The sequence below is a fragment of the Patella vulgata genome, chromosome 2 (assembly GCF_932274485.2).
Source record: "Patella vulgata chromosome 2, xgPatVulg1.2, whole genome shotgun sequence".
NCBI lineage: Eukaryota > Metazoa > Mollusca > Gastropoda > Patellidae > Patella > Patella vulgata.
Genome location: NC_065880.2, coordinates 903,298 through 918,652, shown reverse-complemented (window position 1 = coordinate 918,652; position 15,355 = coordinate 903,298). Strand labels below are relative to the sequence as shown.

Sequence of the window (15,355 nt, the reverse complement as noted above, 5' to 3'; positions counted from 1 at the left end):
CTAGACAGCTGTCCTTGTCAGGCTCTCCGTCCTGCATCACTGACAAGGGGAAACCACGCCGGAAATCTGGATGAACTTTCTCGGCCAATGCAGGGATCGAACACCCGACCTCCAGGCTAGCGAGCCAGGGTCTTACCCATTTTAATGACTAGACAGCTGTCTTGTCAGGCCCTTAATTGTTAGTATCATGACATTAAACTGACATTTGTTTTACGTTTTACAACTAATATCAGGTATATGTTAGAAAACTAACGTTAGATTTATGTTAGAAAACTAAAGTTAGATTTATGTTATAAAATTAACATTAGATTTACGTTAGAAAACTAACGTTAAATTAACGGTTAAAATTATGACATAAAACTAACATTACATTAACGTTAGAAAACTAACATTATATTAACGTTAGAAAACTAACGTTAGATTTACGTCAGAAAACTAACGTTAGATTTACGTCAGAAAACTAACGTTAGATTTACGTCAGAAAACTAACCATAAACTAACGGTTAGAAACCTGATGTAAAATTTACGTTAGATTAACGTTAGAATTATAACCAATAATACATATATAATTATTATGTCTGAATTCCGACTATATATCAATTGTTAGAATGTGCACACACTTGTAATGTTATTTAATCAAGAAATATTCAAAGGGAAAAAAATTGGTTAGTAATCCGTCATAAAGTTTACGTTACATTTACGTCATTTTCTGACGTAAAAGTAACCATAATCATTATGACGTAAAAGTAACGTAAATTTAACCAAAGAATTTTACCATTATTGGACGCTAACCAAAATCTAACCATAATGACGTAAACTTTACGTAAATCTAACCATCAATGTTAACTGGGTAGTACGCAATATTCCTAATTCACGTTTGTTTACTTCCGGATCAGTCCAACTCAAATTTATGAATACTCACCCAAATCCTGGCAGCAAATAAATGTATCAATTCAAACGTTCTTCGTCGATCCGAGATCAAAGACAAAACATAAGATTCAAAACGGGGGAGCGGGTGAAAGTCATAAATAGACAAACTATATTCATTAGTCAGGAACTTCAAAGTTAACACGAACCAGTGCTGACAGGTGGAACGTTAAACTCCATTCATTCTTGGGGGATTGGATGGCCGGATGGTTAGGGCGAACGCGTTTTATCATAAGGTTTGTCAATGACTGAACTGGTGTGGTTCGATTCCCCGGTTGTATGTGACAAGGAGTAGGTTCGCCTGTCCAAGCCTAACAAATTAATAAACGAAAATAACTTTAATGAATCAAAATGGTGGTCTTTGATAAAAAACAGAAACGTGTCTTTTAATAGGGGAATTCTGAATATAAACTACCGACACTTAAATCGAATGATATAATACTGTCTAAAACGAAAAACGCTAGAAACTATATATAAATCATTCATTCTTCCAATTTTCGATTATGCAGATTGTGTATGGAATAATTGTTCTAAAGATAAATCTACCCAACTTGAAAAACTTCAACTCGACGCATTGCGTACTATAACCGGTCTTCCATGTGGTACCTCTCATAACATACTTGATACGGAAACTGGAATCTGTCAGCTTCAATTAAGACGCTATCAACATAAAATGATACTTTTCTACAAATTTTAAATGGACTAGTCCCTACATATCTAACCGATATAGTTCCACCTCTTTTATCCGCTGACCATCCCAACCGTCTTCGAAACCCAAACCAAATAATTAAGCAAATAAACTGTAGAACATTACTTTACCAGAATTCTTTCTTTCCATCTTCTGTTAAACAGTGGAATGATCTAAGTCTTCCAATAAAAAATTCCAAAACTATTTCTGAATTCAAAACTAAATTAAAATCAAGCATGCCTTTAATCGAAACTAATGCCCACCACTATATTGGCGAATGGCATTTACAGATAATCCATTGTAAACTTCGAAACTCAAAGAGCGATTTAAACCTTCACAAGTGTTTGATACATATATCGGAAAATCCCCCTTGTTTATGTGGTCAAGGTGTCGAAGACTGTGAACATTATTTCTTACACTGTCCACTATACAACTCTTAGCGAAATATAACAATAAATAAATTAGATTTTGAACATAAAAATATACAAACGATACTTTCTGGAAACACGGCTATTTCTTTTGAGGACAATTCCTTCATCGTTGAAATCGTACATGACTTTATCAAACTAACGAAACGCTTTAAAACTGCCTAGATCATTACCAAACCTTTCCTCCCTCAGAAAGCAGGCGAACTCATAAAACTTGGCTAACTAATTTTGGGCCTTGGCATCGACATCGTCTTATTGAATATCTACCGTTATAATCTACTTGTATGTGTATTGTATGTTCATTCCAAGAGATCTTTACCTTCACCTTCTGCACCCTGTAAAATTTGTAAATCAAACATATCCAGTCGTCTATCTTCTCAATGATCATTATTTACGGAAGCGATTTTACATAAGCAGCAATGCTTGTTATTGTATCCATGTATGTTAAATATAGCTGTCACTCACTAAGAAATAAAATATTGTTTAAACTCTTAAACCTCGTGGGTTTTCTCCGGGTCCTCCGGTTTCCTCCCACTGTTAAAGACCCCTACGCACAAGCGAATTATTGAAAAAAATTCGAACCATATGCTAGTCCCGAAATGACCTAATTTGTGTCGAGTGGACGTTAAACCCTTTTTCTCTCTCTTTCTCCATTCATTCTTAAGTAATTAAAGGACTTGTCAATACTATACGCTAACCCGTAAGGCTGATACAGAGCCATGGTGGCTCAGTGCGTTGGACGTTGCCTCGCTAACCTAGAGGTCCCGTGTTCGATCCCTGCTTTGGCCGAGAACGTTCATCGAGATTTTCCGGCGTGATTCTGCTTTGTCTGTCTTGTAGGGCGGGTGACCTTGCACGCAACAACGTATAGTCGTTTGGATGGGACGAAAGACCGAAATCCCTTGTACACATAGGCATGCACGTAAAAGAACCCTTGACAGTTTTACTTCGAGATAAGCGTAGGCCATAGAGCCGCTGTCTTGGCAAAATGTCCCTCATAGCAAGCTACATGGCGTATGTCCGTTTTCATTAGCACAAACGGAGAACTGAGGACGTTAAGCCCCATTTCATTTCATTTCATTTGTACATACGCATGTGTATTGCACAACAACTTGACAATAGCTGCGTATACTGAAAATATCTCTTTTATAATGTAAATAATGACTGTGAACGAAGTGATATAGGTCATATGTATGATATAACTGTTATAACTTTAAACAGCAGATAGCGAGGAATACTGGCTTCTCAGAAACTATACTTGTGTAATTCTTGGAAACAAGTAACTATTTTACAATCTCACTGTTACAAGGTAGTGTTTATAATTATTATTACCATTATTTTACCGTTACTGTTACAAGATAGTGTTTAGTGTTTATTACCAACTGCACGTGGGGGGCGGGGGGGGATTTATACAAATAATCAATATATAGTAAATTATTAATTAAACATTTATAATTTACACAACTACAATGTTAATATAACAAAAAGCAACACCTTGAATTAAGGAATATTTTGAATTTTTTAATAAAATATGATTCCTTTGCTTCTAATAGATAGTTGTTTTTGCTGTTTAATTGATATAACGGAAAGACATTAAAATTGCATTTGCCACAAACATCGAGGGGTCGGCTCAGGTGTATTATCCTGTATAGCGGATTAAGAATATGTTGTCGATGGAGGTTCATTCTTAATCTAAGCATATTTATGGTCTTTCCGATATATCTACCCTTACAGCCCGGAAAATTATAACAGATTTACAAGTCATTGGTTGTTTTACATGAAATGTAAAATTGTCCGTGATATTTATGGATGAACCTTCAATTATGATTGAACACGTTTTACATTTGGATTCATTACACTTGTTAACTGTGGGTATGATTTTAGTTGATTCGAATTTTGATGAGATTAGTAATTTAGCCAAGCTGCTTTAAACTATTTATTATTTTTGTCTTATTTATTACATCATCCATAATCGGGCTATTTTTAAGAATATGGAGATTATTATTAATTATAGATTTACCATCTCCTTGTGATGGGTTTTTGGACACCTTAATTTGCTCTGATCTAAACTTAAAGCTTTTCGAATGACATCATCTACTAGTTTTGCCGGGTAGTGTTGCTTTTTTAGAAAACCTTTAAGCTCATTAAGGCGCATCTATTTGATATCCGATTGTGAAACTATGGTGTCTGTCGGTTTATAATACATATCATTTTAATTTGACCATTCGGTAAAAGATTCACCGTGACATCGAGAAAGTTTAGTTTTACTTTACTAGATTCAACAGTGAATTTAATGTCGACATCTAGGCTATTCAAGAGTTCGTTAAATCATCTCTGGTAGACAGATTCTAATAACACTCTAACTAAACGGTATAAATATTTCATGTATATTTAGACAATTACATATTTTAAATATAAGAATTGTTTTATAATATAGATGTATTGATTAATTCTTGATTAATAAGACAGAATACGGCGAATTTTTACATTGTTATTGTATTTATATCATCTTTAAAACTAAAACAACATCTTTAATATATTTTAGGTTGCGGTTTAAACTACGTCAAGCTGAAAAGGATGGAAATATACAGGAAGTCGTAGAAATATTATCATTACAAGATAAGATGCAAGCTTTACCTATAGCTGCTGAATACGGGTTTTATAAAGTTATGGTTTGTCTGTTAGAAGACGGAGTTGTTGATATACATTATGTTGGGTGACCTATTTACGGCAAATATAAAAATTTAAAAGACCGTAGAATTGTGAAATGAATAGACCTACACAACTTCTAAATATAAATAAACAAAATACCAATACTTCTTTCTTTAAACTAATTTGGGATGATCGGGTCTACTATGGCACACAAAAATAAATTATGCCGTGACAGACATGGTTTGCGTACGTCGGCTTTTACCATGGCTTTGCCGTTTAATTGCCGTGGTAAATTTAGAGCGCAAGTTTGTGTACAGAGAAGGGCGAAGGGGTTTAAATACGACTGGGCGGCTTTCTTCGATTTTTTCTTTGTGCTGCAGGCGACAAAAAATACTGACGGACGCAAGCGCCAGGCGCCACCCAGCGTGGCTACACCCCTGAATGCTGGTGTAGATGTCAACCAGGTGAATGATGATAAAGATACACCTATATTGATAGCTGCTGAACGAGGGTTGTATGAAGTTGTGATATATCTGTTAAAACATGGAGTAGATGTACATGGTGTTGATAGCTATAAGGACAACCTGATATATAAACTTTTAGATTACTATGATAATGATGACAAACCAGGTAGACGTGATTTGTTATTACAATGTGTAGTTACATAAGTTGATGCTGGTGTAGATGTCAACAAGGTGAATGATGATCAACAGACACCTATATTTATAGCTGCTATTATTAGTATTAAAGGGTTGTATGAAGTTGTAATGTATCTGTTAAACACGGAGTAGATGTAGGGGAGACCGGGGTTCATTGAACATATGGGTACATTGAACCACCATGGATATTTCCTTTATAAATAATACTAGGCAACCCAAGACTACACAGAAGTGAGATAACTTCTTAGGCCTATTTCCCCGTCAATAGGCAGTAGCAACATGCTGTCAATTATTTTTTAGGCAATGATTTTTTTCAAAAGAGCTCTTAAAAGTGAAAATGCACTACTTCCACTTATCATTTTCCATACATGTTAACTGTTTAGCCTAGGCAATTCCTGTACTTAAAATCAGTTCATTATATATATGTCTAATCTACAATCCAGATAAACAGGGGGTTGATCCATAGAGGGCATATTGAATTTTTTTAAAATTTTGATCATGAAACTGTGATGTGACAGATTGCATTGAACCACTGTCAATGGAGTACTTTGAACCATGATTCAATGTACCCCAGTGCATTATAGTTTATATATCATTTGATAATTTGTAATATCTTTGAAAATAAAAACAATAGTAGGATATCAATTGATCCAACTCTGTAGGCCTGTCATATAAAAGGAATTAAAACTTCATGGGAGCAGCGTTCGAAACTTGGCTGTGGCATACAGGGGTGCAATGGGTCTTCCTGACTAAGAGTCGCTTGTCAGCAAATCAGGCTGTCCAAATTTAGACAGAATATTGGACAAATGTTGGTTTGATTCACTGCAAAAGTTGACTGGGATCCCACTATCCCACCAAACTGCCATTTACGGCGATTTGTAGGAGCCTAGGGAATCCGGACACCTGCTTGTTTCGATCGTTGCACGGATGTCAAATCTGTGGATATTTGTTCTTAAATAAACACTGATTGTTTGCAGATTCATTAGATCACTACGAAACAAGTGACTAGGTTTGTGATCCAAATTCAAATCTATGTTTAACATGGAATTTTTACCACTGTTCAATGTGCCCCACTATGTGGTTAAACCTCCCCCACTATTTTGTACAGCGGGGTACATTGAACAATTACAGCCAAGTGGATTAAAATGTGATATACAATAGCGACTATAATATGTCTTCAAACAATACAATAAAGTAAAGAGATATTCTTATAAAAACATTTGATATGGAAGGACAACCATGTATGTGAAAAAACTGGTTCAATGTGCCCCGCTCTCCCCTACATTTGATAAAGATCATAAATATATTACACTGTAAGCCTACGATGGTAGGGAGCCACGGTGGCCAAGTGGGTAAGGCGCTGGCTCGCTACCCTGGAGGAAGCGGCTGTCTAGTCGTTCGGATGGGACGAAAAACCGAGGTCCCGTGACTGGCATATACGTAAAAGATCCCTTGGGCCTTGATGTCAACTAGTTCCATCTCCATCATTATGCACTGAACTACTGTGTACGATCATTCAAAATAAAAATAGGGTTTCAACAAATCATTAGGCCTAAGCTGTCTTAAATTGCCTAACAATCAATACCTTTCTAACAGATTAAGAATTTCATTCTGGGACAATATTCTGAGGGCCTTACGACGAGTTTTCTGCTCTAGAAATACAGTCATGCTGGTGTCTCTTTTTTGTCAAAAGACCACATGACACCAGACCCAGGAATTATATTGGTGAAAGTGGACATAGAACTTTGTGAGGGGGAATGGATTGAAATTTAAACAAAGGCCTATGTGTTTTTGGCAATTTAAACTAGAGGGCGCCTCTGAATTAAATCTTGCTCACAGTACATAGCACCTGACGGACTCATTTGTATTCTGAAATTGGGCTTTATAAACATTGTTGATGAAAATAACCCATGTGTTATATGTCGTTGTTGGTCAATGGAGTCATTGTGATCAAACGGATGATCCAATATGGCAGTCAAAATCCAAAATGGCGGCTGGTTTGGGTAATTTTTCATGCAGCGTGGGCGCACCCTGTGTTTATTGAACCCATGAACCTCGCCTCGAATCCGAGTGAAATTTGCTACATGTTTTAACTCGATAATCAACATAGTAGTTAATGAAATTTGACATTTTCATAATTTCTGCTTCTGTGGATTTAGTGAAATAAAGATCTTCGAGTCATTAAAGCTAGCTAGCTTAGAAGTTTTTGTGTGCGCAGTGAGCCTACCCTAACCCGATTTTGAAAATGCAACATAGGAGGCTTCTGAAATTTAGCAGTCTAGTAGTTTATTCATCCCTTGATTTCTCGGTGAGGCCGGCCTTGGCCCGTGGACTAAACATTTAGCTGTTAGGAATTCAGGTCAGCCACCTAAGTTAGGCTATATTGGACCACATTGAAGTTGCTGTATTCACGTGCTGGAGTAACAGGAAAACGAAAAACGCGTTTTGGGCAGTCCAATTTTCCAATCTTTCTTAGGGGCTGGGGGGGGGGGGTACACGGAAAGATCCAAGATCCAAGATCCGCCACTGTAAACTGGAATTTTTCGTGCATTTCATATCTGCACTGCAACTATAACATCTATCGGGTCTGTACGCCCGTAGATTCCATGTTATAGCCCGACAAAAGGCTTGTGAACAGTGGATTGGGTACACAATATAACATCGCAAAGATTGCTTGAGATTATTGACTAAATAGTTGGTTGGTTAAAGATACATTATGGGAGATTTTTATAGAGAGTTGGCCATTCTTGCTATAACAGTTCAAAAGTAGATGATGAAAGAAGAATATATTGAAAATTTCAGTCAAATTACTTTATTCTGAACATAGTTATCATCGTTGTAATATTTGACTAGAAATGGTAGCGAAATGCGTCTTCACCTTGGCCGATCGTTTGATTGACAGGCGTTAACTCCACCTACATATCTCGATTATCAAGTAAAGTTTTCAATGGCATACGGAAACGCTCTACAGCGGCCTCGCTAAGTACACTCTATCATTTAGCCTCGATCTAACTGACGTATTTTCATCAGGTTGCCCCATATTTGATTTAATCAATTAGTGAAATCCTATTTAAATCCGAGCTGTAGCCGAGCCATCCGTGGGTCTACAGAGTTGATTTTGGGCTTGTTGTTTAAATAAAGATCTAATTTATAATTTTTATAACATCTGAAGCCTAAATTAAGACTTGCAATAATCCGATTTAGCTCTTGCATAATGTATGTTTAAATAGTTTTACAACAATGGGTTCTGAACGTTCTCAATTGAGAAATATAATTTAAGCAATATGGTAGCCCCGGTGGTTAAGTGTGTAAGACGCTGACTGACTAAGCAGTATCCTGGATTACTTCCCGTCAAACAACAGCATAATTGTTGGAATTATATCTTGGTGCATACCGGTAACATATATATGGCATGTATAGGGTCACTACTGTATGCATTGTTGCCACGTTTATTTCTTATTCTTTGAAAAATACATGTTCTGGAACAAACATTTTACTAAACTGATATAGCACTTTGCCAGTCGGAAAGTCAAACTCGCCTCCTTCCACTATGGGGCTGACATGTTGATTCTGTACCAGGCTATCCCAGGGCCATCTATCAGCGATAAAATAAACTAAAGATGGCACCGTTTGTGGCCAGCATGCAGTTAGAGGTGTAATTATTTGGTGTCAAATTAGTGTGTTATTAGAGTTCGGGCACTTTTGTTTGCCACCTAATAATAATTTCTGTGTTTACTTTACTTGTCTGCCCGAAAAGTCATTTTGCCCCACCCACCCCCTGGCCGTACCCCTATGCACGAGGAAGAAAGATAAACAGGGTTTAAACCATGACATTTCGGGACTAACATGTGGTCCAATTTCATATCAATAATTTGTTTGCCAGTATGGGTCTTTATCAGTGAGAGGTAACCGGAAGACTCATAGAAAACCAACGAGGTTGCACAGGTAACCTTACTTACGTGCATGTGGGGTATCGAAACCATGGCAACTGGAAGTGTTTGACCATCCAACTGCCCTGGGGTCATCAGAGGACGAATCCTATCCATATTCAGCGTTGCATGACCTTACCGTTTAGAGTTACCCCCCCCCCCCGCCCATTTGTCATAAATCTTGTGACTCGATTGCTGCTTAAAGAAATGGGGTTTAATATCTGGAATAATGAAGACCAGTTTACACCTTACAGTGTGGTATAAGAGGCTACAGCCTACTCTTATTTCGAATTTCAACTGTCAAGGGTTCTTTTACGTGTCTGCCTATTTGTACACGGGATCTCGATTTTTTGTCCCATCCAAACAGCTAGATAACCAGGCCCTGCGTCCTACACCACTAGACCCTGTCCTTGCCAGGTCCTGCGGCCTACACCACTAGAGACTGTCCTTGCCAGGGCCGGCGTCCTACAACACTAGACCCTGTCCTTGCCAGGCCCTGCGTCCTACACCGATGTTCTAACAGATTCTCTTTCGAATTTACTATGAAGTATTGAAGTCATTGGAGGACAAAATCGATACTCGGCATTCCATAACCTTCCGTCCCACAGTTAGAGGCTGTGGTTTTGAATGATTTTGTTCCACATCTGGTATAAAAGGATGACGAATCCTATAAATATTCAGTTTTGGGACATTCTGTTCCCGAGTCACCCTTCTTTTCCGAACAGGATAGAGGTTGAAGGCAACCATGTCAAATTTGTTTAACATTATTAATGTTTTGCTTTCGGATCAGAAGCTGTCAAGACATGGCTGTTATGTGGACGTATTTCCTATAATAATCCAGATAATTAAAATAAAATCCAAGCCCTGGCCCAATTCAAGTGAAATCAGGTTTACCGGTTCACTGTTCTGTCCGGACAGCAGCGTTTTTTGTCCCACCCGAATGACTAGACACTGTTCCCTTCCATAAAAATCAAACCCGTGGCCTACTGATAAGTAAACCAAGGCAAAATATTTCGTACCAGCGTTATCTAAACTAGAAAACCAGTTATATAATGAAAATACCAAGCCTGATCTTCACCTTTTTGGCTGACAAGTAGATTGGATTGTATGAAAAACCCACGTCTAGTCGTGAACACAGTGGCAAGCGTGTAAAAAGACTGCTGACAGTTAGCAAAAAAACATATTGTAATGTTTATTTCTATGGTTTTATGGACAATGTGAGATAGGAGAATTTTACCCAGACAGTGGCCTTTCCATGAACCTCTTTCTCGATTTCCAAATGTCAATGGGTTTTCTACGTGCACACCAATATGTATACATATGGATGTTGATTTTTCATTATATATAAATGATTTAAAAACAATATTACATTGTTTATTAACTAATAAATAATATTTATAATTTATGAGATGAGTATAAGAATTATAAAAAATATTTTTAAAACAGACAGGAGCTTGAATCACGCCTCCTATAGGCCCACCATAAGCAACAAGAACTATTATAGCAAGAACTGTCAGCTCTTTATCTAAATCTTATATTGTAAGGTTATCGACACCCTGTCCGTATCGATGTCTACTATAAAATAAATGTGGGGATGGGAGAGTGGGATAGCCAAATAGCTGGACTTGTCAGGATCTCCGAGCTGGCGTCTTATATTCTGTTGTTTTCCTCCTTCAATGTCTAACGACTAAGACTAATAATACGTTCAATATGCCCGTTCCTTTAATTCAAGGTTATGTCATGACATGAATAACAATAAAATACAGTTAGTAAATCATTCTATAATATATTAAATATGGGAGATAACGTTCACAAACCCTTAACGTCCTTGACGTCGCACATTGGTTAACCCGGTGATAATGGCGGCATATTCTGCCGATTAATGATGACATTTGTAACATTAACATGTATGACCAAGTTCCATCACGACCACGATTCTCACCTTTCTAATTAGTTAAAAGGTTGTGAATATACGGTAGTTGTTAAAAAGTTTCGGTTTTATCTCTTGGTTACATATTAATACAACGAACAGTTATCTGCCCTTAGGGCGTTGTTGTTGTTTATTGCACGATATTATGGACAGGTTGATTTAATTAAGTTATTTACATCTGAATGAGTAATATATAGAAAATAGGTAAAAACACTAAATAATAAAAAGTTCTTGTATATCTAAAAGTCACTTTAAAACACAGTTTTAACATCGCTGTCGTGAGAAGAGAAGAGAGGGCTGGTCATCTTCTCACTTTGTCATAATTAAAACAAGTTAAAACAGGAGATGAAATACTAGTGTTAACAATGATCAAATAGAAATATATGTAACAATCTGAGAAGTCGGTGCTAAGATGGACGTGACACAAGATGGAGGCTAACAAGTAAGTAGAACTTGTAAGTTTTATATCAAATATTACAATAGGCCTATATAAAAGACCGGATTCTATATATTACAATATATTGCATATTTAAGAAAGAAAAATTAACGGTAGAAAATCTCCCAAGTCGGATAAAACAGAAGATTACAGGTGGCCTTGACTTTTGATCATACCCCATTTATATCATCTGTAGAAGATTCCGAATATTGACACGTTTTTAATTTATCATATCTTTGTAAAATACTCAACAGAATATTTTTATACTGACACGCCTCCCAGAGATTCAATTTTTACAATATTGTAGTTTGTAAAGGATTCCTCAATATCTCAAATGTCAGACATTGAATACAATGTAAATAAATATTTTTGTAAATTTGAAGCCAAGATTGTGGAATATACATATTTGGTATGTTTATCTACAAAAGTAGAGGTATATTTTAAATTATTTCAATTTTTTAAAGAAATCTACAACTTCTTCTAGTTCTCTTTGTTTAGCTTGTTTATGTGCACATCTATTCTCCATTACTTCAGCTGACACTTTCCATTTTTCATTCGTTTATCACAGGAAGGACATTTTTTACCTCCTGAAAAAAAAACCAAACATAATCTTATATTATGTGTTACTATTTATTTTAAATGTAGATTAAGTGATATAACATGAAATGGGGTTTAACGTCCTACTTTTCTGCTTCTACAGGACTAATGAAGATCGACATACGTCATACAGTGTACTATGAGGGAAAGTTTACTCAGACAGCGACATTCCCATCTAGTCTTCCACGACATTCCAACTGTCTGTCAAGGGTTCTATTACGTGCACGACAATGTGTACAATATGGAGCCTTGCGTTTCTGACTCAGTCAAATAACAGAATACACTTTTAATTTTCAGTCAACTATCTAAAGTGAGATCCGTGGTTTGAATATCGAGCAAATTTAAAAATTAAACAAAACGAATAGAAGACACAAGTAACACTTAATAAACATATCATTTAAGCAGGTGTAAAGTTTTAGTTTTCTTCACCAACTGAGGTAATGAAGACGGTCGCCATGACTTCCAGCAGTATTATAAATATTTACCTATAAATGAAGGTGTTTTCATGTACGTATCTAAACAACCATTATGAAACAGATGACCACAATAAACTCTCTCTATCTGATTTTTACGACCTTTCAATTGATTCTGAAATAAAATATTTTTCACACATTATCTAATTGTTCTGACTTAAAGTTTTAGATTTAATAGTTTTTTTTTTTCAACTAGTTTATAATAAACGGCTGCATCCTAGATTAAACCATTATTAATATTATACAGTCTTTGTCAAGTTTGTTGTTAGGGAATTGATATTCTTTGGTTATTAGACAAAATATAAAAACCATTACCTCAGGATCTTCAGCTAAAACAGTGGACAGTTTTCTAGTGGATATCTCTTGACACAATCACGTATCAAATAATCACAAACAACTTTTAATGACGGTTTATGTTCGAATACAGCAGCTCTGAAAAACATAAACAAAACATACGTTTTCTTTTATAGATAATGGAGACAATATTTACAAGACGCTAAAAACATATCAAGGTATTGTTTATACAATTTATAACATTATTCCAATTTTTTAGATATATTTTGTAGTGTTTTTACACATAACAACTATCAATGTAACTGTATTTATTGTATTTTAAGGTTAAATTATTAGAAATTCTAATTGTTTAATAGTACCAGTTGGTCAAATGGATTAAATCCTATTTCTATATCACCCACAAAGGATAACTCTATTTTGATTTATCTCCCCTTAAATTTGTCTGCCTTATCCATCACTCAATAAAAACAATTTACAAATATTTCTAAGTAATATAGTAAATCTCCCCTTAAACCAGAATTTAAAACTTGTCTGCCGTATCACTCCATTCAAAAAAAAATATTTCTAAATAAAATCGTAAATAACGAGTCTATGTCAAGATAGACAGAATCAAGTTCCATGTGATTACTGGTAAACAACAACAAATATAAACAAAGAAATCTGGAGAGATATATTCTAGAAATCAAATAGGCTTTAATCATTTAACCCCGAGTCTGACATGAGAAAAGTGGATGTCAATTTATAAAATGAAAAATAAATCAATTTTTCTTACCTTCTATAGTAAATATATTCTTTCAACATCATTTCAAATATTATTCTATTCCTCTCCAATCATATCTCTTGGTTAATATAATTCATTGTGTTGTTATTTAAAACAATATTGGGTTAAAGTTGACTTTGATGACCACCAAAACATCACATCAGTTGATTTTCTATTCCTGTTATTCAACCTGGTAATACTACTTTCAATTTGTTTATAAATAGATTTAACGTGACCTATTGACTTGTGACGTAATAACCAATGACGATGTAAAAACTTGTAATGACGTGTTACTAGTTTTAATGGCTGACAGGTAGCCAGTCTGTGTACAGAATGTTGTTGATTGACAGAAAATGGTTTATAACAAATCTTTAAATTTACATCAAAATAAAACATCTTCATCATTTAGTTCTAACAGAATTATTAACAAGTAAAATAAAGATGTTGTATGATTATTTATATTCTATTTATCAAGGCCTATTTAACATAAATATGATACACATTTTGATTTACGCCACCGACGAGTCCAGTCTAATAAACTACCATAATCACGACACTTGACATTTATATTCTATTCATCAAGGCCTAATTCACGTAAATATGATACACATCCTTTTCTACGCCACCGACGAGCATATTCTAATAAACTACCATAATCACTCTTAACATGTAACATGGCACCAGCAGAGAAGAGTAACTGTATCTTATCTAACGGCTGTTTGTCAGACAACACACACTCAAATACTGGTGTCATATTAGCATCATTCCTATCATTTTTATCAAGTCCTTGTTCCAATAAATATTTTACACAGTCTATTGTACCCCACTCACACGCATAGTGTAATAAACTATTACCTTTATAACCCTTAACATGTAACATGGCACCGGCAGAGAAGAGTAACTGTATCTTATCTAACGACTGTTTGTCAGACATCACACAATAAAATACTGGTGTCATATTAGCATCATTCCTATCATTTGTATCAAGTCCTTGTTCCAATAAATATTTTACACAGTCTTTTGTACCCCACCGACACGCATAGTGTAATAAACTACTACCATAACGATTCTTAACATGTAACATGGCACCGGCAGAGAAGAGTAATTGTATCTTATCTAACGACTGTTTGTCAGACAACACACAATAAAATACTGGTGTCTGATTAAAATCGTCAGGAATATTTAAATCGATATTTTGATGTATTAAAGTTTTGACATCATCAAGTGTACCATGTTCACAAGTTCTACGTATTGATTCCCAGTCCATTTTATTGTTGTCGGTTGTTTTATTATAGTTAGTTGTTTTTACATCTTGTGTAACAAATGGTTGGTTTAATAATGGAGTTGTTGATGTGATGGTGGTGGCCATATTGTTTTGTATAGATGTCTGACTATATTTAACATCATCTGAAATTATATAATATTCATACTAGTTGATTACCTGTTCATATATATCGTTCTGATGGTGGTTAAAAACCCTGGCCATCTTTAAACTAGGTTATCTTTGTTGTCTGAACGTACAGGTGGGGTAATTTCGAGTAGGATATACACCTGAGTTATTTTAATTATATTTATAACCCTT

The 15,355-nt window shown here is 35.4% G+C and overlaps 1 protein-coding gene and 1 long non-coding RNA gene across 12 annotated transcripts in view; one reads left to right on the top strand and one right to left on the bottom strand.

Annotated features, from left to right (window-relative positions):
• Positions 1-3,214: 3,214 nt before the first annotated feature.
• Positions 3,215-5,456, top strand: LOC130010865 (uncharacterized). Its single transcript, XR_008786164.1, has 2 exons — positions 3,215-3,352; positions 4,589-5,456. It is a non-coding gene; the product is annotated as an uncharacterized LOC130010865 (long non-coding RNA).
• Positions 5,457-10,641: 5,185 nt separating this feature from the next.
• Positions 10,642-15,355, bottom strand: part of LOC126811616 (uncharacterized) — a 316,159-nt gene continuing 311,445 nt past the window's right edge. For all 11 annotated transcript variants that reach the window (XM_056098990.1, XM_056098989.1, XM_056098994.1 and 8 more), the window contains 4 exons: positions 13,786-15,180; positions 13,035-13,151; positions 12,732-12,834; positions 10,642-12,236 (listed from right to left, as the gene is read on the bottom strand). In XM_056098990.1, the coding sequence (XP_055954965.1) occupies positions 14,345-15,180 (836 nt within the window). In that variant the 3' untranslated portion in view covers positions 10,642-12,236; positions 12,732-12,834; positions 13,035-13,151; positions 13,786-14,344. The remainder of the gene's footprint in view (positions 12,237-12,731; positions 12,835-13,034; positions 13,152-13,785; positions 15,181-15,355) is intronic.